The 21855-nt window shown below is 40.1% G+C and overlaps 1 protein-coding gene across 3 annotated transcripts in view; it reads left to right on the plus strand.

The window, feature by feature from the left end:
* The window catches only part of LOC140740147 (dmX-like protein 1), a 199016-nt gene that overhangs the window by 166570 nt on the left and 10591 nt on the right, over positions 1-21855 (plus strand). For all 3 annotated transcript variants that reach the window (XM_073069129.1, XM_073069102.1, XM_073069112.1), the window contains 4 exons: positions 4084-4144; positions 5425-5552; positions 15697-15780; positions 15868-15959. In XM_073069129.1, coding sequence (XP_072925230.1) covers positions 4084-4144; positions 5425-5552; positions 15697-15780; positions 15868-15959 — 365 coding nt within the window. The remainder of the gene's footprint in view (positions 1-4083; positions 4145-5424; positions 5553-15696; positions 15781-15867; positions 15960-21855) is intronic.

The following is a 21855-nucleotide window of genomic DNA, read 5'->3' on the forward strand; positions in this document are numbered from 1 at the left end:
CCCTAAATACCTATGACACCACCTTCAATGAATTATATACCTGTATTTCCAGATCCATTTGTTCTGCTACACTCCTCATTACCCTATACCGTTTACTGTGCAAGACCTACCCTGGTTGGTCCTACCAATGTGCAAAACTTCACATTTATCTGCATTAAATTCCATCTGCCATTTTTTAGCCCATTTTTCCAGCTGATGCAGATCCTGTTGCTTAACTTTGAATATTAAGGACAGTTCACCTAAATGTTATGGAAGCCCAAAGGATTTTTTTCAACAAGAGATAAGTTGACAGCTTCTCCAAGCATGACTAAAAGTCATGAATTCTTCTCACCAATTAGAGTTTTGCCTTAGCCCAAAACTACTATCACTCTTACCATATAATATTTGTGTTGTTAGTGTGGTGATTTTGTGGAACTTGTTGCCACATGCAGCTGTGGAGGCCAGGTCGTTGGGTGTATTGAAGGCAGAGATTGATAGGTTCTTGATTGGACATGGCATTAAAGGTTATGAGGAGAAGGCCAGGAACTGGGGCTGAGGAGGAGATAGAAAAAAAGGATCAGCCATGATTGAATGACGGAGCAGACTTGATGGGCCAGATGGTCTAATTCTGCTCCTATGTCTTATGTTTAGTCTAAATAAGGGTCACTTTAAGACTCTAAAGAATAACATTTTTTGTTCTTTGAAATTGTATTGATATTGATTGTCTGATGAGCAGTGATTACATAAATCAGTTTGCTCCTATGAAATGTAAAATTTTAATCAGTTGACTATATTGCTGAACACTGATTGCCAAGATCTGGACCAGAAGATAAGTTCAAATTCAGCTATGGCAGGTTGAGAATTTGTACTATTTAAATAACATTCTGTAAATAAAAGTGTTAACATCAATAAAAGGGACCATGAAAATGCTTAATTGTTATAGTTGATTCATTAATATGAATGAAGCATACTTACCTGGAAACTGGACCCTTACCGTATTTTCTTAATATTCGTTCATCATACTAATAATTTTTGGTCAATTTGCAATCATCAAGAAGTTAACTCAGCTGTTTTGGGCATGGTTCATTGTAGTATGGATGTCATTTCTTCAATAGTTACGAAGTTGATGACATCATAGTCCACAAGGCTTTTCTAAAACACTGCCAGCAGAAATTGAGCTTTGGGATGAAGCCTACACTCCTGTTTGTCATGCAGGTTTCAGAAATGAAACTGTTATTAAGATGTCTGCACTGGCAGCTCATTGACAAGAGATCAATGGATCAGGTTCACTCACTGCCAGGTAGTTGATCAGGTGAGGTCATCATGTATCCAGGTATCCAGATACACTGGAGGGCACTGTAATCCTCTTTTCATATTTCCTTCACTTTATACTTTTTATGGCCACTGTACCTGGCTGCCACAGGGAGTCATTTTAGTGCTGTGTTGTTTGTCAGTAATCAGTGTAACTGATGGCATGTGAACCCACATCACAGCTTCTGAAAGGTACAGACCCATTTTAGTGCATAAAACTATGTGCTGCACAGAAGTGTAAAATTTAAGTATTTTTGCCCAGTTTTCCAATTCCTTTCAGAATATCAGTGAAGATTAGTGTAATATGCACCAAAATAGGAGCTCTAATTTCTACACGCCTGTCTTTGCTGGTGTTAACTCTTTTGATACTCAGCATCCTAGCAACATCACTGGCTCTTAGTGAACTTTAAGGTAGCCTGGAAAACCAGTCAGTGGAATTGGTTTGCTATACTTCTGCAACAAACAATTCAGGCAGCATGACAGAAAGTGAACAATAATTGTGAGACTTGAGAAAGGATTAACAAAATTTAATTGAGTACTTAAAGTGCTGTTTTTGCTTCAATACTTTATGGTATACAGATGGAGTGCTGCTTGGTCCACACATTGCATTATTTTAAGTCACTTGAAAACAATGGCAAAATAATAATTTCATGCCCTTAGTAGATCATATTTAAGATTGGATTATCATTAATTACTTTCCAAATGCAGAAAATCTGTTACTTCAGAATAAGCAGTGTAGCTGAAAAATTGAGGATATTATGCAGTAAGTACTTGATTTCACTCGGGATAGGGTTCCCCTTGTCCTTACCTACCACCCCACCAGCCTCCAGGTCCAACATATAATTCTCCATAACTTCCACCACCTCCAACAGGATCCCACTACCAAATACATTTTCCCTCCCCCCCTCTTTCTGCTTTTCGCAGGGATCGCTCCCTACACGACTCCCTTGCCCACTCGTTGCCCCCATCCTTTCCCACCGATCTCCCTCCTGGCACTTATCCTTGTAAACAGAACAAGTGCTACACCTGCCCTTACACTTCCTCCCTCACCACCATTCAGGGCCCCAGACAGTCCTTCCAGGTGAGGCGACACTTCACCTGTGAGTCGGCTGGTTTGGTATACTGCGTCCGGTGCTCCCGGTGTGACTTTTTATATATTGGTGAGACCCGATGCAGACTGGGAGACTGTTTCGCGGAACGCCTATGCTCGGTCCGGCAGAAAAAGCCAGATCTCCCAGTGGCCACACATTTTAATTCCACGTCCCATTCCCATTCTGATATGTCTATCCATGGCCTCCTCTATTGTCAAAATGAATCCAAACTCAGGTTGGAGGAACAACACCTTATATACCGGCTGGGTAGCCTCCAACCTGATGGCATGAACATTGACTTCTCTAACTTCCGTTAATGCCCCTCCTCCCCTTCTTACCCCATCCCTGACATATTTAGTTGTTTGCCTGTTCTCCATCTCCCTCTGGTGCTTCCCCTTCCCCCCCTCCTTCTTTCTCCTGAGGCCTCCCGTCCCATGATCCTTTCCCTTCTCCAGCTCTGTATCATTTTCGCCAATCACCTTTCCAGCTCTTAGCTTCATCCCACCCCCTCCAGTCTTCTGCTATCATTTCGCAATTCCCCCTCCCCCCACTACTTTCAAATCTCTTACTATCTTTCCTTTCGGTTAGTCCTGACGAAGGGTCTCGGCCCAAAACATCGACAGTGCTTCTCACTATAGATGCTGCCTAGCCTGCTGTGTTCTACCAGCATTTTGTGTGTGTTGTTGCTTGATTTTAATTGTTTATTTTATGATGGCATTTATCATGAATCATGCAATAGTCACTTGGGAATCTCCCATGTTTTTATCTCAATATTTATCTGAAATTTAAGTCTTTGGTTAGATATGTTTTGATGTATCCTGGCAGCCCTCTTTCATGTTTGAACCATTTTGAAGTGGTGAGCAACAGAATATTATTGTGCGTAAACTGTCAGGGTGCATAATGTTTGTTTGCATTCTGGCTCCACATATTTCAGTGGAAATTATAACTCTTATAATATGTACCAATGGCTGCAACCCTAGATAATGCACTTCTTCTTAAAGGGAATAAATTATATGGTTAGCTGCAATGGGTAAGTAACTGTCATAGAGGGAATTTTCCATAAAAATTGAACACCGAAGCAAATAGCACATAAACAGATTATAATAAGTGGCAGTAAGTGTTACTACATGTTGAAGAAAATATATAAAATCTTATATTTCACATAGCATTTGGTTTTCCAATTGGATAATTCACTCAACTTCACTTGGTCTGTCACTGAAATGCTTCTACTATCTATGGACTCACTTTCAAGGACTCTTCATCTCATGATCTCGATATTTATTGCTTATTATTTCTTCTTTTGTATTTGTACAGTTTATTGTCTTTTGCACACTAGTTGAACACCAAGGTGGTGTGATCTTTCATTGATTGTATTATGGTTATTATTCTATTATGGATTTATTAAGTACAGTATACCCACAAGAAAATGAACCTGAGGGTTATTTATGGTGACATATATGTACTTTGATAATCAATTTACTTTGAACTTTGAAAATATGCTCAGTTAGAAATTCATCCCCATTTATGGGCTATGTGCACAGAATAGAAGTATATGCTCATTGTACTAATTTTTTTAAAAATCAAGAGCAAAGTACAACAAAGTCACTGCATTGAAGTTGAATTTCTGGCTTGTTGTTTCTGACTTCCTTGAATTAAACACTGTAAATGTTCCTAGTATAACATGTTGTATTAACTTTGACAGATGATTAAGAGGAATATGAATAACGCCAGGAGAATGGCTTCTCATCCAACACTACCTTACTGTGAGTTTGCTGTGAACATAACCCTGTATGTATGTGATAGTCAAGACTGTATATCTTTAGTGTATTGCCATTTTAGAATTACCAAACTGTCTTTAACATTTTTTTTGCAATAAATTGCAATTGAATAAAATATTTTGATGGGAGTCTTTGTCTAAGAAGTAGGTTTTATGTAAGTAAGATGACAGTTTTGAATAAATTGTTGATTGTGATGGTATAAGAAGATTGTATTAAGGTACATCTTTTGTCAGTTGGGGAATCTGGGTGACTGAAAATTGTTCTATTAAATTATGAACTGGTTTCTTTCCCTGAATGACCCAACTTTGGCTCTGTTTTCTTTCAGAATCAAACTGATAGGGAGAAATTGCTATATTCTTGTGTTTCCCTTCTGTTAGTGCATTTATATCATTAAATTTGACTGTAGTATTTTCCTGCTAAGGGTTCTTATATAGCAGGGTTTCCAATCTTTTTTTGTTATGCCATGGACCAATATCATTAAGCAAGTGGTCCATGGACCCCAAGTTGAGAACTCCTGCTACAAAGGATTCAGCCTGCTACAAAGGATTGTGTTCAGTTCTTGGAAGGATATAGAGGGTCTTGGAAAAAGTTTGTTAAGAAGGTTCCAAGAATGTTTATTTTCTCTCTAATGTGGAGAGACTGGAGAAACTATAGTTCTCATTTGTACTGAGAAAGGGAGATTTAATAAAGATGTTCAAAATCATAGATAATTAAGGGTGGTAAAAGGCAATCAGATAAACCAAATGTAAAAATAATTGTCATAGGAGCAAAAGGAGATGTGAGAAATCTTCTAATCTAAACTGTTCTATTGCAGTGTGTATTTCCATAATGCACTGGTGATTGTTGATCTTGGGGGAGAAAGTTCTCTCATAAATATAACTTATGTTTGCATTGTTTCAACCAACATGCTTATATTGTTGAACCATAAGGTAACTGAGAAGAAGGTATTGAGTTAGAAGACTAATTCCTTTGATAGTTGAGTTTATTGTTGAGGGAAATAAAGTTCTGGTTACCCATCAAATTTTAAATTTATCATCTTAACATCTTAACTACATTTCTCACTGACATTATGGAATATATAATATGCATCTTGTATACAGTTAACATCTGGTTTCTTCAAAACTATTGCTTTCCCACCATTTGTATTGTTATATTAATGAAGTGCATCCATTTCAATCAAAATTTTGAAGTTGTTATTGGAATAGTAATAAGGCAATAGATCAGAAGAAAATCATTAAATTGTACCAACTTATCAAATTATCTAGATCTGACTGGTGCTCAAGATGGTAGTGTTCGGATGTTTGAATGGGGCCACTCACATCAACTAGCGTGCTTTCGACCTTCTGGCAATTCAAGGATAACAAGAATCCGATTCAATCATCAGGGTAATAAGGTATGGTATCTAGGAAAGGAATTTTTAAAATTTATTTATTTATTTATAGAATCAGCACATTGTAGGCCCTTCAGCAACCCCAGCTAACCCCGATTTAACTCTGACTTAATCATGACCAATTAATCTACTCATTATGTATTTGGACTGTGGGAGAAAATGGGAGCAGCCGGGTAAAAGCCACGCATTCCACGGGGAGGATGTACAGACACCCCTTACAGAAGATGCCAGAATTGAACACTGAACTCTGATGCCTCGAGCTATATTAGTATTGCGCTAACCGTTATGCTACCATGGCACCTACAAAGGAATCAAACTTAGTTTTACTGTTTTTCTACATTATGTCATCATGTCAATGATGACTGTAATAAGCAGTTTATATACACATTTGGCAATAAGGATCATTCTTGTGGTTGCAAGAAAAGTAATCGTGAATGTCATCAGATTCTCTCAAACCTGTTTTTGGTTAGCTGTTGTATTAAATTGAGTCTCATATCAATTCTTCAATCCACTACCTTTACAATCCCATTCCAACTTTGCTTTTAACCTCAAATATAACATTTTGCAAGGAGATTTTCATTGCATTGCCAAGATAGAAAGATCATCCATTTAGTTGTCTCTACCACTCTCCCAATCTCCCACTTCTTGCCAACAAAGATTTAAAAAAATTTTCCTTAGTCACTCCCTTTCTTGATTTGATCATAGCAAGAGCATTCTAACAGTACGTCATCTTGTGGCAATTTAAGAGCCTTCTCTTTGGTTCTCTTTGTCCTATCTGCATGCTGCCCCTGATAACAATAAATTTCAAGTTAATTTTCATTCATGTGCCTGCTTCTACCATTCTCCGTCTCTGACCATTTGCAGTTCATATTGCAGTGAATTTGGGCACCACAGCAGTTTAGCAGTTAGCATGCTGCTATTACCTCCTGGGGTGTTTTGGAGTTCAGAGTTCAATGTCAGCACTATTCTGCAAGGAGTCTTTGTATTTTCTTCTGTGGAATGTGTGGGTTTTCGCTGGGTCCTCTGGTTTCCTCACACAATCCAAAGATAGATAGATAGATACTTTATTCATCCCCATGGGGAAATTCAACTTTTTTCCAATGTCCCATACACTTGTTGTAGCAAAACTAATTACATACAATACTTAACTCAGTAAAAAAAATATGATATGCATCTAAATCACTATCTCAAAAAGCATTAATAATAGCTTTTAAAAAGTTCTTAAGTCCTGGCGGTAGAATTGTAAAGCCTAATGGCATTGGGGAGTATTGACCTCTTCATCCTGTCTGAGGAGCATTGCATCGATAGTAACCTGTCGCTGAAACTGCTTCTCTGTCTCTGGATGGTGCTATGTAGAGGATGTTCAGAGTTATCCATAATTGACCGTAGCCTACTCAGCGCCCTTCGCTCAGCTACCGATGTTAAACTCTCCAGTACTTTGCCCACGACAGAGCCCGCCTTCCTTACCAGCTTATTAAGACGTGAGGCGTCCCTCTTCTTAATGCTTCCTCCCCAACGCGCCACCACAAAGAAGAGGGCGCTTTCCACAACTGACCTATAGAACATCTTCAGCCTCTCACTACAGACATTGAATGACGCCAACCTTCTTAGGAAGTACAGTCGACTCTGTGCCTTCCTGCACAAGGCATCTGTGTTGGCAGTCCAGTCTAGCTTCTCGTCTAACTGTACTCCCAGATACTTGTAGGTCTTAACCTGCTCCACACATTCTCCATTAATGATCACTGACTAGATGTACCGACTAGGTTAATTGATCATTGTAAATTGTCCCATGATTAGGTTAGGGTTAATCGGGTTTGTCGGGGGTTGATGGGGTGACGTGGCTCATAAGGCTGGAAGGGCCTACTCCACACTGTATTGCTAAAAAAAATCCTAACGCATAATTGCATCATTATAAGATAATTATTCTGGTGCATCCAGCCTCTTACTCTTGACGTTCTGCAAGCGTTGGCTTGTTGTAAACTCTGCTGTTGATTAATAGTGTAAAGAGGACTAATAGCATGAAGTATTTTCTTTTGCTTCCCAATCCTGTTCAGTGGCCTGTTTTAATTCTTGTAATGCTTTCACAAGACTATACTTGTATCTCTCAAAATCCTCATTCCATTGTAACCTTCTCTATATCTACTTGCCATTGTCAAAAACATAAAAATAAAAATTGGACTGTGACAAAAGAAACAGTTAAATGATTCTACCTATTTATGCATATTTAATAGTAGTCATCAAAAATAGTTTTTTGCCCTTTTATCTTGAACTGTTAATGAATCTCTAATTTCTAGTGTCGAATATTATGTGTTGGTTTATAGCAAATTCATTAAAGATCATTAAATATAATCTGAAGCCAATTTCCACATGAAGAAAGTGGATCTAAATGCAGGTAAATTGGAACCAGAAGTGGACAGAATAGTGTGCTATCTTTAAGGAAGCAGTGGTTCTAATAAAGTGGAAGCACATGAAAAGCAAAGAAAGAAAAACAATTCAGAACTCCCCAGATGGCAAAAGAGAAGCAGCAGAAAAGTAAAAAAAAAGGGCTGCTTATGAAAATGTAGGGATTTAAATTTCATCATGACCCAAGCTGATAACAATAAACTCAAAGGGGAATTAAAACCTGAAAAGAAAGAAAAGAGCATGTGAGGTAAAGAATACTTGCAATGCTAATGGGAATACAAATGTTATTTCAATGTAGGAAAAGTAAAATGGTAGTACATGGAGAATGGAACATTATAAAAATGAAATAGGAACTAAAGTGGATGTTGAAAGCAATGTTAAGTTATGAGATGAATTGTTTGCAACAGTCTTCAGCGAAGGTGTTTCCAAATAATGGTGGAGGAGAACGTAAGATGCAGTTGCAAGAAATGTTTGTGATCCTTTTGCAGTTACCTGATTTTCTGCATTAATAAAATGTGGTCTGATCTTCATCTAAGTCACAATAATAGACAAACACATCTGCCTAAACTAATAGCACACAAGCAATTGAGCTACTTCTCGTCAATCCTGAGTACACCATTTAAACAATCACAGTCCAGGTTCAACAAAGTATGTCAACGTTTGGGGTAATGCCTTCTACAAAATCTTTTCAGAATCAGGTGTTCCAATAAATGAGATGAGATTGGAGGTGTGGGTTGTAGAGGTGTACTGCCCTATAAAAAAAGGCACATGAAGTCAGGTTATTGATAGAGCCTGCTCTTAAGAAAGAGCTGTTTAAGTGCACCATGCCTTGATCAAAACAACTTTCAGAGGACCTTAGAATAAGATTTGTAGAGACGCATGAAGCTGGATTGTAATGGGGGACATTACAATTGTAATTGTAATGGGGAACTTCAGTATGCAAGTGGATTGGGAAAATCTTGTTGGTGTCTGTTCGCAAGAGAGGGAATTTGTTGAATGCCTAAAAAATGGCTTTTTAGAGCAGCTTGTGCTTGAGCCTACTCAGAGAAAGGCTATCTTAGATTGGGTGTTGTGTAATAACCCAGATCTTATAGGGAGCTTAATGTAAAGGAACCTTTAGGAGGCAGTGATCAAAATATGATTGAATTCATACTACAATTTGAGAGGCAGATGTATCAGTATCGCAATGGAATAAAGGGAATTACAGAGGCATGAGAGAGGAGCTTGCTCAGATAGATTGAAGGAGGATACTAGCAGGGATGGCAGCAGGACAGAGATGGCTGAAGTTTCTGGGAATAGTTCACATGGCGCAGGATAGATATGTCCCACAGAGGAATAAGTTCTCAAATGGCAGAGGCTGGCAACTGTGGGTGACATAGGAAGTTAGGGACTGCATAAAAGCCAAGGAAAGGGCATATAAGTTAGCAAAAGTGAGTGGGAAGTTGGATGATTGGGAAGCTTTTAAAATCCAACAAAAGGCAACTAAAATAGCTATAAGAAGAGAAAAGATGAAGTATGAGGGGAGAATAGCCAATAATATAAAGCAAGGTACCAAGAGTTTTTTTTAGTCATATAAGGAGTAAAAGGTGGGTGAGAGTTGATATTGGACAACTGGAAAATGACATTGGTGAGGTAGTAATGGGAGGCAAAGAAATGGCATATGAACTGAATAGCTTCACTGTGGAGGACACCAGCAGTGTGTCAGAGGTCCATGAGTGTCAGGGAGCAGGAATGAGTGCCATTGCTGTTACAAAGGAAAAAGTGCTAGGCAAACTCAAAGGTCTTAAGGTGGATAAGTCAGCCAGACCAGATGGACTACATCCCAGAGTTCTAAAAGAGGTGGCTGAAGAGATAAGGGATGCATTGGTCACGATCTTTCATCAATCACTTGATTCTGGCATTGTCCCGGAGGACTGGAAAACTGCAAATGTCACTCCACTCTTTAAATAAGGAGAATGGCAAAAGAAAGGAAATCATAGGCCAGTTAGCCTAACCTCAGAAGTTGGGAGAGTATTGGAGTCTATTATTAAGGTTGAGGTTTCGGGTACTTGGAGACTACTGATAAAATAAGTCAAAGTCAGCATGGTTTTTATAAAGGGAAGTCTTGTCCAACAAATTTGTTAGAGTTCTTCTAGGACGTAACAAGCAAGGTGGACAAAGGAGAGGCAGTGGATGTCATTTACTTGAATTTTCAGAAGACGTTTGATAAGATGCCACACATGAGACTGCTTAACAAGATAAAATCCTATGGTGTTACAGGAAAGATATGGCAGGGATAGTGGAACGGCTGACAGTCAGGAGGCAGCGAGTGGGAATAAAGGCGGGCCTTCTCTGTTTGGCTGCCAATGACTAGTGGTGTTCTTCAGGGGTCAGTATTGGGACCACTACTTCTCACATATTTTGTCAATGATTTAGATAATGGAATTGATGGCTTTGTGGCAAAGCTTGTGGATGATACAAAGGTAGATGGAGGGGTAGGTAGTGCTGAGGAAGCAATGCAATTGCAGCAGAACAGACAAATTGGAAGAATGGGCAAAAAAGTGGCAGCTGGAATACAGTGTAGGGAAATGTATGATAATGCATTTTGGTAAAAGGAACAAAAGTGAGGACTGTTATCTAAATGGGGAAAAGGTTCAAACATCAGAGGTGCAGAGGAACTTGGGGAGTCCTCGTGCAAGGCTCCCAGAAGGTTAATTTACAGTTTGAGTCTGTGGTAAAGAAGGCAAATGCAATGTTTACATTTATTTCAAGGGGAATAGAACATAAAAGCAAGGTGATAATGCTGAGCCTTTTTAAGACACCAGTCAGGCTGTGTTGTCAACTTTTTTGGGCCCCATATTTCAGAAAGGATGTATTGTCATTGGAGAGAGTGCAGAGGAGGTTCACGAGGATGATTCCAGGAATGAAGGGGTTACCATATGGCAGCTTTGGGCCTGTGCTTATTGGAATTTAGAAGAAGCGGGTGGATCTCATTGAAACCTATGGAATGTTGAAGAGATTGGATGGGGTTGATGTGTGGAGGATGTTTCCTATGGTAAGAGTATCCAGAACTAGAGAACACAATCTCAAAATTGAGGGGTGACCTTTTAGAACAGAGGTAAGAATGATTTTATTTTTAGCCAGAGAGTAGTGAATCTGTGGAATGCTGTGCCATAGACTGCAGTGGAGGCTGCACTCTGTGGTTATATTTAAGGTGGAAGTTGATCGTTTCCTGATCGACTCAAAGGATGTGGTGAGAAGGCAGATGTATGGGGTTGAGTGGTATTTCGGTTAAGCCATGATGGAATGGTGGAGCTGACTCGATTGGCTGAATGGCCTAATTCTGCTCCTAGGTATTCTGGTCCTATGGAAAAGGCTACAAAAACATTCCTAAAAACCTGAGTGTTCATCAGTACACAGTAAGAGAAATTGTCTTCAAATGGAAGAAATTGAGTTCTGTTGCTACTCTCCTTAGAAGTGGGCATCCTGCAAAGGTCACACAAGAGCACTACGTGAAATACTGAAGGAGGTTAAAAAGAACCGAAGGGTAACAGCAAAAGACCTGCAGAAATCTCTAGAACTTGCTAAAGTTTCTGTTCAAGTGTCCAGTACAAGAAAAACACTGAACAAGAATGGTGTTCATGAAAGGACACCGTGGAGGAAACCACTGCTCTCTAAAAAAACATTGCTACACATCTCAAGTTTGCAAAAGGATGTTCCTAGATGTTCCACAGTGTTTCTGGGACAATATTCTATGGACAAATGAGCAAATGTTGAGCTTCTTAGCAGAAATGCACACTACTATGTTTGGAGTGAAAAGGGCATTACACACCAACAGCAAAACCTCATCCCAACTGTGAAGCATGGTGGAAGGAACATGTAGGTTTGGGAATGCTTTGCTGCTTCAAGGTGTGGACAGCTTGCAATCATTGTGGAAACAGTAAATTCAACACTGTATCAAGACCTTTTACAGGAGAATGTCAGGATAGCAGTCCGTCATCTGAAGCTTAATAGAAGTTGGATGATGCAACAAGACAGCGATCTGAAACACAAGAGTAAATCAACAACAGAATGGTATAAAAAGAAGAAAATTCATGTTTTGAAATAGCCAAATCAGAGTCCAGACCTTAACCCAATTGTGATGCTGTAAATTCCTCCTCACTGTAGTGCAAGTCTGATCAGCAGCTACCAGAAACGTTGGGTGGAGGTTATTGCTGCCAAAGTAGGTTCTACCAGTTATTAAGTTACAGTATCAGGGTTCACACATTTTTTTTTCCAGCCTAGACCGTGAACGATTAAAGTGTTCAATAAACACACGAAAAGCACAATTGTTTGTTTGTTATTAGTTTAGGCAGATTGTATTTGTTTATTATTGTGCCTCAGATGACATTGTATGAGTTATTAATGCAGAAAACCACAAAAAGGGTTCACAAGCTTTTTTTCAACTCTATGTTTAAAAATTAATAAGACTGTAAGACAAAGGAGCAGAATTAGGCCATTCAGTCCAAGTCTGCTCTGACATTCCATCATGGCTGATTTATTGTACCTATCAATCCCAATCTCCATTTTAAATATACCCAATGACTTGGTCCCCACAGCTATCTGTGGTAATGAATTTGACGGATTCACTACCTCTGGCTAAAGAAATTACTCCTTGTCTCTGTGCTTCCTCCTTACTTGAATAAGGGTCCTAAAAGTGCTCACAAAGCTCCAGTGCAGTTTGACCAATGACTTGTAAAGCCTCACAGTTACATCCTTGCTGTTAATATTTCAGTCCTCTTTAAATTAATACTAACATTGCATTTGCCTTCCTTAATATCAGCTCAACCTGCAAATTAACCTTCCAGTCCATGTGACTTACATACCCTCAGATCTTTCAGCTTCCCAAGCACCTTATCCTTAGTAATAATAACCACACTCACTTCTGCCCCTGTGACACTCTTGAAGTTCTGGCATACTGTTAATGTGTTTCACGCTGAAGAAAAATGCATAATAAGTTCATCTGCAATTTCTTTATCCCCCATTATTACCTCTCCAGCGTCATTTTCCAACAGTCCAATATATACTTTTGCATCTCTTTTGGTCTTTATATATTTGAAAATACTTTTGGCATCCTCTTTTACATTATTGGCTACCTTACCTTCATACTTCATCTTTTCTATCCTTATAGTTTTTTTAGTTGCCTTCTGTTGGTTTTTAAAAGCTTCCCAATCCTTTAACTTCCCAGTAATTTGTGCTATATTATATGTCCTCTCTTTTTGTTGACACCCCTTGTCAGCCACAGTTCCCTCACTCTCCACTTAGAATATTACTTCATCTTTGGGATGTATTGATCCTACACCTACCTAATTGCCCCCAGAAACTCCAGCCATCGGAGTTCTGCAGTCATCCCTGCTAGTCTCTCCTTTCAATCAACTTTCCCTCATGCCTCTGTAATTCCCTTTCAACTACTGTAATACTGATGCATTTGACTTTATCTTCTCCCTCTCAAACTGCAGGATGAATTCTATCATATTATAGTCACTGCCTTCCAATGGTTCCTTTTTCTCAAGTTCCCTAATCAAATCTGTTTTATTACACAACACCCAATCCAGAATTGCCTTTCCCCTTGTAGGCTCAACTACAAGCTGCTCTAAAAAGCCATCTCAAGGCATTCTACAAATTCACCTTCTTGGGATCCAACACTAATCTGAGTTTCCCAATCTACCTGCATATTGAAATCCCACATCACTATCATAACATTGCTCTTTTTCCATCCCTTTACATTCCTTTTCTATCTCTCATTGTAATTTGTATCCCACATTGTGGCTACTATTTGGTGGCCAGTATATAGCTTCCATTAGAGTCTTTTTATCCTTGCAGTTTCTTAATCTCTACCCACAGGAATTCTACATCTCTGCTCCTCTGTCACCTCTTTCAAAGGATTGGATTTAATTTTTTTTTACCAACCGACACAACCCACCTCCTCCACCTACCTGACTATCATTTTCTTACAGTGTTGTATCCTTGGATGTTAAGCTCCCAACTATTATCTTTCAGCGCTACAAGATCATCATTCTTTGTATTCTGCATTCATTCAAATATATACACCTTCAGTTCTGCATCCATCCTCCTTTTTGATTTTGCCCTTATGTAACATTTCATCCACTGACTGTCATTTTGCCCTATTATCTGCCTGTCCTTCACCACAGACTCATTACATATTGTATCTTATTTGTATACCAACTGCTCCATCCTCAGCCCTATCATTCTGGTTCCCATTCCCCTGCCAAATTAGCTAAAACCCTCCCAGACAGTTCCACAAACCTGTCCACAAGGATATTGGTCCTCCTTGGGTTCATGTTTAACCTGTCTTTTTTTATGCAGGTCATACCTTCCCTAGAAGAGATCCCAATGATCCAGAAATCTGAAACTCTGCCTGCCCCCTGCACCAAATCCTCAGTTACACATTCATCTGCCAAATCATCCTACTCTTGCCCTCACTGGCGTGTGGCACAGTGAGCAATCCACAGATTACTGCACTGGAGGTTCTGCATTTCAGCTTTCTACCTAACTCCCCAAATACTCTCTTCAGGATCTCCTTTTCCTACTAACAATATGTCATTGGTACCAATATGTATCACGACTTCTGACTGCTTACTCTCCCCCTTTATAAAATTGTGGACCCAATCCGAGACACCTGTAAAACAAAATACCATCAGGTTTCTTCTTCATATCCAAAGAATCCTCTAACTATGGAATCTCCTATCACTAGTGTACTCCTCATCCCTCTCCCTTCTGAGCCACAAAGCCACCCTCAGTGCCAGAGACCTGCTTGCTGCATTTTCTCCCTGTTGGGTTGTTTCCCTGGGCCCCCCCAAACAGTATCTAAAGCAGTATATTTATTGAGGGGAATGGGTATTCTGTACTAGCTGCTTGTTCCCTTTCCCTCTCCCGACAGTCACCCAGGTACCTGCCTCCTGCAACTTAAGGGTGACTAGTAGCTCTATCTATCACCTCCTCATACTCCCTTTTAACCTGAAGGTCATTGAGCTGCAACTGCAGTTCCTTAACATAGTCTATAAGAAGCTGCTGTCAATGCACTTTGTGCAGATATAATTATCAGAGAGTCTGGAAGTCTCCTAGAGTTCCCATATTTCACACAAAGTACATACCATTAACTCTGGACACATTTTCAGTGACTTGTACTAATAGACAAGCAAGAGAATAAAAACTTTCTAGAAATTTACTTAGAACCTCTGCCTATGCTTATCCAAACCTGTTCTCCCCAAGCCTGTTGAGCCAAAGCCTGGCCACTCTGCTTTCACCTCCTTTCTTTTTATTGGCTCAAATAAAGCTCACTCCTGACAAGACTTGCAGTTTTCAAATGGCTCCCACCCAGCAAGATGCTAATCTCTCACTTGGTACTTCAAACAGGGAAATATTAGAAAAGTTGGTTAAACATAAAAAGTTCATTATTAGGGCAGATGTAATTTTGAGAGAAGTACTTGAAAGGTAGAGATGCAGACCATAAAATTGCAATGCCATTTGAAATCAGAAATACTTGTGGGGACCTGGAGAGTGATGAGTCTTTAGTCGATGATCTTTAGTTGTCTTGCTTAGTGTCTGAAAATGCTACTGACAAAGTAATAATTGAAATCTTTGTCTTCTCATTTCAATCAAGTAATAGAAATGCTAGAAAGCAAAGTTTATTTTAGTCCTATATTAGAAATGCAAAAAGGTGCCATTGATTTATGAGGTATATAATAATCTATCTTTTGACCAGTTTGGCATTGTTGATGGAGATGGATTCTTGAGCTTCTGGCAAACAAATCCAATTGCTTTTGGAGCTACACCAAAACCGTATTTGGTAAGCCAATAATTTGTTGTATTCGGTTATTTAAATTTCATATTTTAATAAAACAGCTTTGAATATGAATTCTGTTTTATTTTTCAGACTTGGCAGTGCCACAACAAAACTGCAAATGATTTTCTTTTCATTAGTTCCTCTACTTTAATTGCAACAGCAGGACAGTCTAGTGACAACAGGTAAGATTAAGAAGTGGATGTTTTGGATATATTAATTAATATATTCTTTAATTAATAGTGTAAACAAATAGTGCCCATTTTGGAATATTGCAGAGAAAACTGGACAAATGTTATCATGGGGGCAACCATTGTTGGACATTCCCAGGATAAATGAAATTTGCTATTGCTCTGCCAGGCTGGTATATTTACCGGTTAAATTAGTGAGCTTATGATTGATACAGTTTATTCCAGAGAAATGTGAGGTAATACATTTAGAAAGAATCTAAAGGATACAAATCTAAACTGGTGCTATTGATCACAATACCACACACTTAAGTTTGTTTCTGGGAACATGAAGATGTGAAAATCCAAAAGACTGCATATATGATCATCTAAAGCAAAACGTAAACTAGTGGAAGACTCGAGTTCTGCTAGTATCTCGTGTGACCCTCACAGAGGATGGATATAGCTGTCTGTAATATTTAATACTCTGTGTACCTAATGAGTATGTTCCCCTTTGAGTTGTATTTCTCTCCCCATAAACTGTAGATTAAATGCTGGAAGCACTCAGTAAATCAAGCAGTATCTTTGGGAAAATAAATAGTTAAGGTTACAGGTTGAATGCCCTACCTTAGAACTGGGAAAGTGAGGTAAACACACGGTTTAAGTTGCAGAGAAGATGGCATGAGAAATGGCTAAAACAAAGGGAATATCTGTAATAGGATGAAGCCATGTCTAATGGATTAACAGCGGCAGTTAGTGGATGAATATTGTGCTCTGTGATATGTATTGTTAACATGTCCAGTGGTCTTGCTTTACCAAAGGAGCATATAAAAAACAGATCTGATATCACAATTGAATATATGGTAGAAATGGGCAGTTCTGATATAGACAGAAAAAGCAAGAAAATGAAAATACTAAATGAGCAGGTGTTGCATCTTATGATGCTGCGTGAGAAAACTTCCACTGCCCTGCTCTTAACATCAAAACACACACAAAGAACCATTAATGCCATTTAGCTCCCCCATTGTTGATGCAAATTATGTAGAAGGATGTGTTGTGATCAGAACATTGTGATTCTGAAGTGGGATACAAATTGTGTAAAAAAAAAAAATAAATTAATTAATTAAAAATGGTGTTTGGTATAGGAAAGTGTAAAGCTGTGCATGTTGGTAAGAGGATTCAAAATGAAGATTATTATCTAAATGGAGAGAGACTGCAGATGAGAGAGTTCAGAAGGATCTGGTATGCATGAATCATAGAAAGTTAGCAGTTAAGAAAGCAAATGGCACATTGGCCTTTTCTGCACAGGGGTTTGAGCTTAAGAGTAAAGAGGTTTTGTAATTTATCTTATTTAGAGGGACAACATGGAGCAAGCAACCCACCTATTCAACATTAGTCTAATCGCAGGACAATTTACTAGGACCAATTAACCTACTAAATGGTACGTTTTTAGACTGTGGGGGAAAACCAGAGCACCCAGAGGAAATCCGTGCAGCCACAGGGGGAATGTACAGACTCCTTACAGACGGTGCCAGAATTGAACTCTAAACTCTGAATGCCACAAGCTGTGATAGTGTCAAGCTGACTGCTATATTACTGTGTCACCATAATTTGACAGGTTAGAATGGCAACACCTGGACCATTAACCTAAAAAAAAGGATAACAAGTAGCATTGGAATCAGTGCAAAGGAAATTTGCCAAGATAGTTCTTGATATAAAAGGGTTGTCCCGTCAACAGAGACCAAGCCATTTGGGTCTGTATCACTTCGGAGTTTGGAAGAATGAGAGTTTAACATTATTTAAATATATAAGATCCTAAGGGGGGCTTGGCAGGGTAAACTTGAGATGCTTTCACTGAAGGAAGAACCATAAACATGAGAACAAAGCTACAAAATAAGGGGCTGGTCAATTAAAACTGAGTTGTGTGGAAACTTCTTCTCTCAAGGTAGTGAAACTCTGAATTTCTCTTTCCCTAAGAGTGATGTAGTTTAATGTAGAGAAAGATAAACATTTGAAAGATTGAGGCATTCAGAGTTGTGGGGAGCTGATATAATAGCTGGGACCAACATAAGTCAGCAACCATCTTATTGAATGATAGGCAGGCTTGTGTGGCCTGGTGGCCTACTCCTACTGCAGTTTTCCTTTACTCTTATTAATCTATTTAACCTCAACTCATCTTGTCATAAATGTTCCTCTTGTCTTATCCATCCTTCCATCACCTTCTCTACAAGTGAAAGTTATTCCTTTAATCTTTCTTTCACATCTATGTGAAGAGTCTCCAACCTGAAACAGTAACTTTTCTAATTCTGCAAATGCTTCCTGACCAGCTGAGTGTTTTCTTGCATTTTTTGTTTTATTTTAACATAGAACATAGAATAGTACAGCACATTACAGGCCCTTCGGCCCACAATGTTGTGCCGACCCTCAAACCCTGCCTCCCATATAACCCCCCACCTTAAATTCCTCCATGTACCTGTCCAGTAGTCTCTTAAATTTCGGTAGTGTATTTGCCTCCACCACTGACTTAGGCAGTGCATTCCACGCACCAACCACTCTCTGAGTGAAAAACCTTCCTCCAGTATCCCCCTTGAACTTCCCTCCCCTTACTTTAAAGCCATGTCCTCTTGTACTGAGCAGTGGTGCCCTGGGGAAGAAGCGCTGGCTGTCCACTCTGCCTATTTGTCTTAATATCTTGTACACCTCTATCATGTCTCCTCTCATCCTCCTCTCCAAAGAATAAAGCCCTAGCTTCCTTAATCTCTGATCATAATCCATACTCTGTAAACCAGGCAGCATCCTGGTAAATCTCCTCTGTACCCTGTCCAGTGCTTCCACATCCTTCCTATAGTGAGGCAACCAGAACTAGACACAATACTCCAGGTGTGGCCTAACTAGAGTTTTATAGAGCTGCATCATTACATCACGTCTCTTAAACTCTATCCCTCGACTTATGAAATCCTACACCCCATAAGCTTTCTTAACTACCCTATCTACCTGTGAGGCAACTTTCAGGGATCTGTGGACATGTACCCCCAGATCCCTTTGCTCCTCCACACTACCAAGTATCCTGCCATTTAATTTGTACTCTGTCCTGGAGTTTGTGCTTCCAAAGTGTACCACCTCACACTTCTCCGGGTTGAACTCTATCTGCCACTTCTCAGCCCACTTCTGCATCCTATCAATGTCTCTCTGCAATCTTCAACAATCCTCTACACTATCTACAAAACCACCAACCTTTGTGTCATCTGCAAACTTGCCAACCCACCCTTCTACCCCCACATCCTGGTCGTTAATAAAAATCATGAAAAGTAGAGGTCCCAGAACAGATCCTTGTGGGACACCACTAGTCACAACCCTCCAATCTGAATGTACTCCCTCCACCACAACCCTCTGCCTTCTGCAGGCAAGCCAATTCTGAATCCACCTGGCCAAACTTCCCTGGATCCCATGCCTTCTGACTTTCTGAATAAGCCTACCATGTGGAACCTTGTCAGATGCCTTACTAAAATCCATGTAGATCACATCCACTGCACTACCCTCATCTATATGCCTGGTCACCTCCTTAAAGAATTCTATCAGGCTTGTTAGACACGATCTGCCCTTCACAAAGCCATGCTGACTGTCCCTGATCAGACCATGATTCTCTAAATGCCCATAGATGTTATCTCTAAGAATCTTTTCCAACAGCTTTCCCACCACAGACATAAGGCTCACCAGTCTGTAATTACCCGGACTATCCCTACTATCTTTTTTGAACAAGGGGACAACATTTGCCTCCCTCCAATCCTCCGGTACCATTCCTGTGGACAACATGGACATAAAGATCCTAGCCAGAGGCTCAGCAATCTTTTCCCTCACCTTGTGGAGCAGCCTGGGGAATATTCTGTCAGGCCCCGGGGATTTATCCGTCCTAATGTATTTTAACAACTCCAATGCCGCTTCTCCCTTAATATCAACATGCTCCAGAACATCAACCTCACTCATATTTCCTCACCGTCTTCAAGTTCCCTCTCATTGATGAATACCGAAGAGAAGTATTCATTGAGGACCTCGCTCACTTCCACAGCCTCCAGGCACATCTTCCCACTTTTATCTCTAATCGGTCCTACCTTCACTCCTGTCATCCTTTTGCTCTTCACATAATTGAAGAATGCCTTGGGGTTTTCCTTTACTCTACTCACCAAGGCCTTCTCATGCCCCCTTCTTGCTCTTCTCAGCCCCTTCTTAAGCTCCTTTCTTGCTACCCTACATTCCTCAATAGACCCATGTGATCCTTGCTTCCTAAACCTCATGTATGCTGCCTTCCTCCACCTGACTAGATTTTCCACCTCACTTGTCACCCATGGTTCCTTCACCCTACCATTCTTTATCTTCCTCACAGGGACAAATTTATCCCTAACATCCTGCAAGAGATCCTTAAACATCGACCACATGTCCATAGTACATTTCCCTGCAAAAACATCATCCCAATTCACACCTGCAAGTTCTAGCCTTATAGCCTCATAATTTGCCCTTCCACAATTAAAAAATTTCCTGTCCTGTCTGATTATATCCTTTTCCATGATAATGCTAAAGGCCAGGGAGTGGTGATCACTGCCCCCAGATGCTCACCCACTGACAGATCTGTGACCTGACCCGGTCCATTACCTAATACTAGATCTAGTATGGCATTCCCCCTAGTCAGCCTGTCAACGTACTGTGACAGGAATCCATCCTGGACACATTTAACAAACTCTGCCCCATCTAAACCCTTAGAACTAATCAAGTGCTAATTAATATTAGGGAAGTTAAAGTCACCCATGATAACAACCCTGTTATTTTTGCACCTTTCCAAAATCTGCCTCCCTATCTGCTCCTTGGTATTTCTGCTGCTACCAGGGGGCCTATAGAATACCCCCAGTAGAGTAACTGCTCCCTTCCTGTTCCTGACTTCCACCCATACTGACTCAAAAGAGGATCCTGCTACATTACTCACCCTTTCTGTAGCTGTAATAGTTTCCCTGACCAGTAATGTCACCTCTTTCCCCCCTCTCTATCCCTTTTAACGCACGGAAATCCAGGAATATTGAGAATCCATTCCTGCCCTGGTGCCAGCCAAGTCTTTGTAATGGCCACTACATCATAATTCCATGTATGTATCCAAGCTCTCAGTTCATCACCTTTGTTCCTGATGCTTCTTGCATTGAAGTACACACACTTTAGCCCTTCTACCTTACTACCTTTACACCCTTTATTCTGCTTCTCTTTCCTGAAAGCCTCTCTATATGTTAGATCTGGCTTTACTCCATGCATTTCTTTCACTGCTCTATCGCTCCGGGTCCCATCCCTCTTGCAAATTAGTTTAAACCTTCCCGAACCATGCTAGCAAACCTACCTGCAAGGATATTGCTCCCCCTGGAGTTCAGGTGCAACCCATCCAATCTGTACAGGTCCCACCTTCCCCAGAAGAGATCCCAGTGATCCAAAAATCTAAAACCCTGCCCCATGCACCAACTCCTCAGCCACGTGTTCAGCTGCCATCTCTTCCAATTCTTACCATCACTATCACGTAGCACTGGTAGCAATCCTGAGAACACCACCCTTGAGATCCTGTTCTTCAGCCTTATGCCTGGTTCCTGAAACTCACACTTCAGGACCTCATCCCTCTTCCTGCCTATGTCATTGGTACCAACATGTATCACGACTTCTGGTTGCTTTCTCTCTCATACCAGGATGTCATGCACCTGGTCAGAGACATCCCAGACCCTGGCACCCGCGAGGTGTCCTTCTCACGTCCACAAAATCTCCTGTCTGCTCCCCTGACTATTGAGTCTCCAATGACGACAGCTCTCCTCTTCTCCGTCCCATCCTTTTCACATTCCAGTATCTGTAATTTCTGCTCAACTTATATAGGGATGTTATTGCTAAAGTATTT

The sequence above is a fragment of the Hemitrygon akajei genome, chromosome 2 (genome assembly GCF_048418815.1).
Source record: "Hemitrygon akajei chromosome 2, sHemAka1.3, whole genome shotgun sequence".
In the NCBI taxonomy this organism is placed as follows: Eukaryota; Metazoa; Chordata; class Chondrichthyes; order Myliobatiformes; family Dasyatidae; genus Hemitrygon; species Hemitrygon akajei.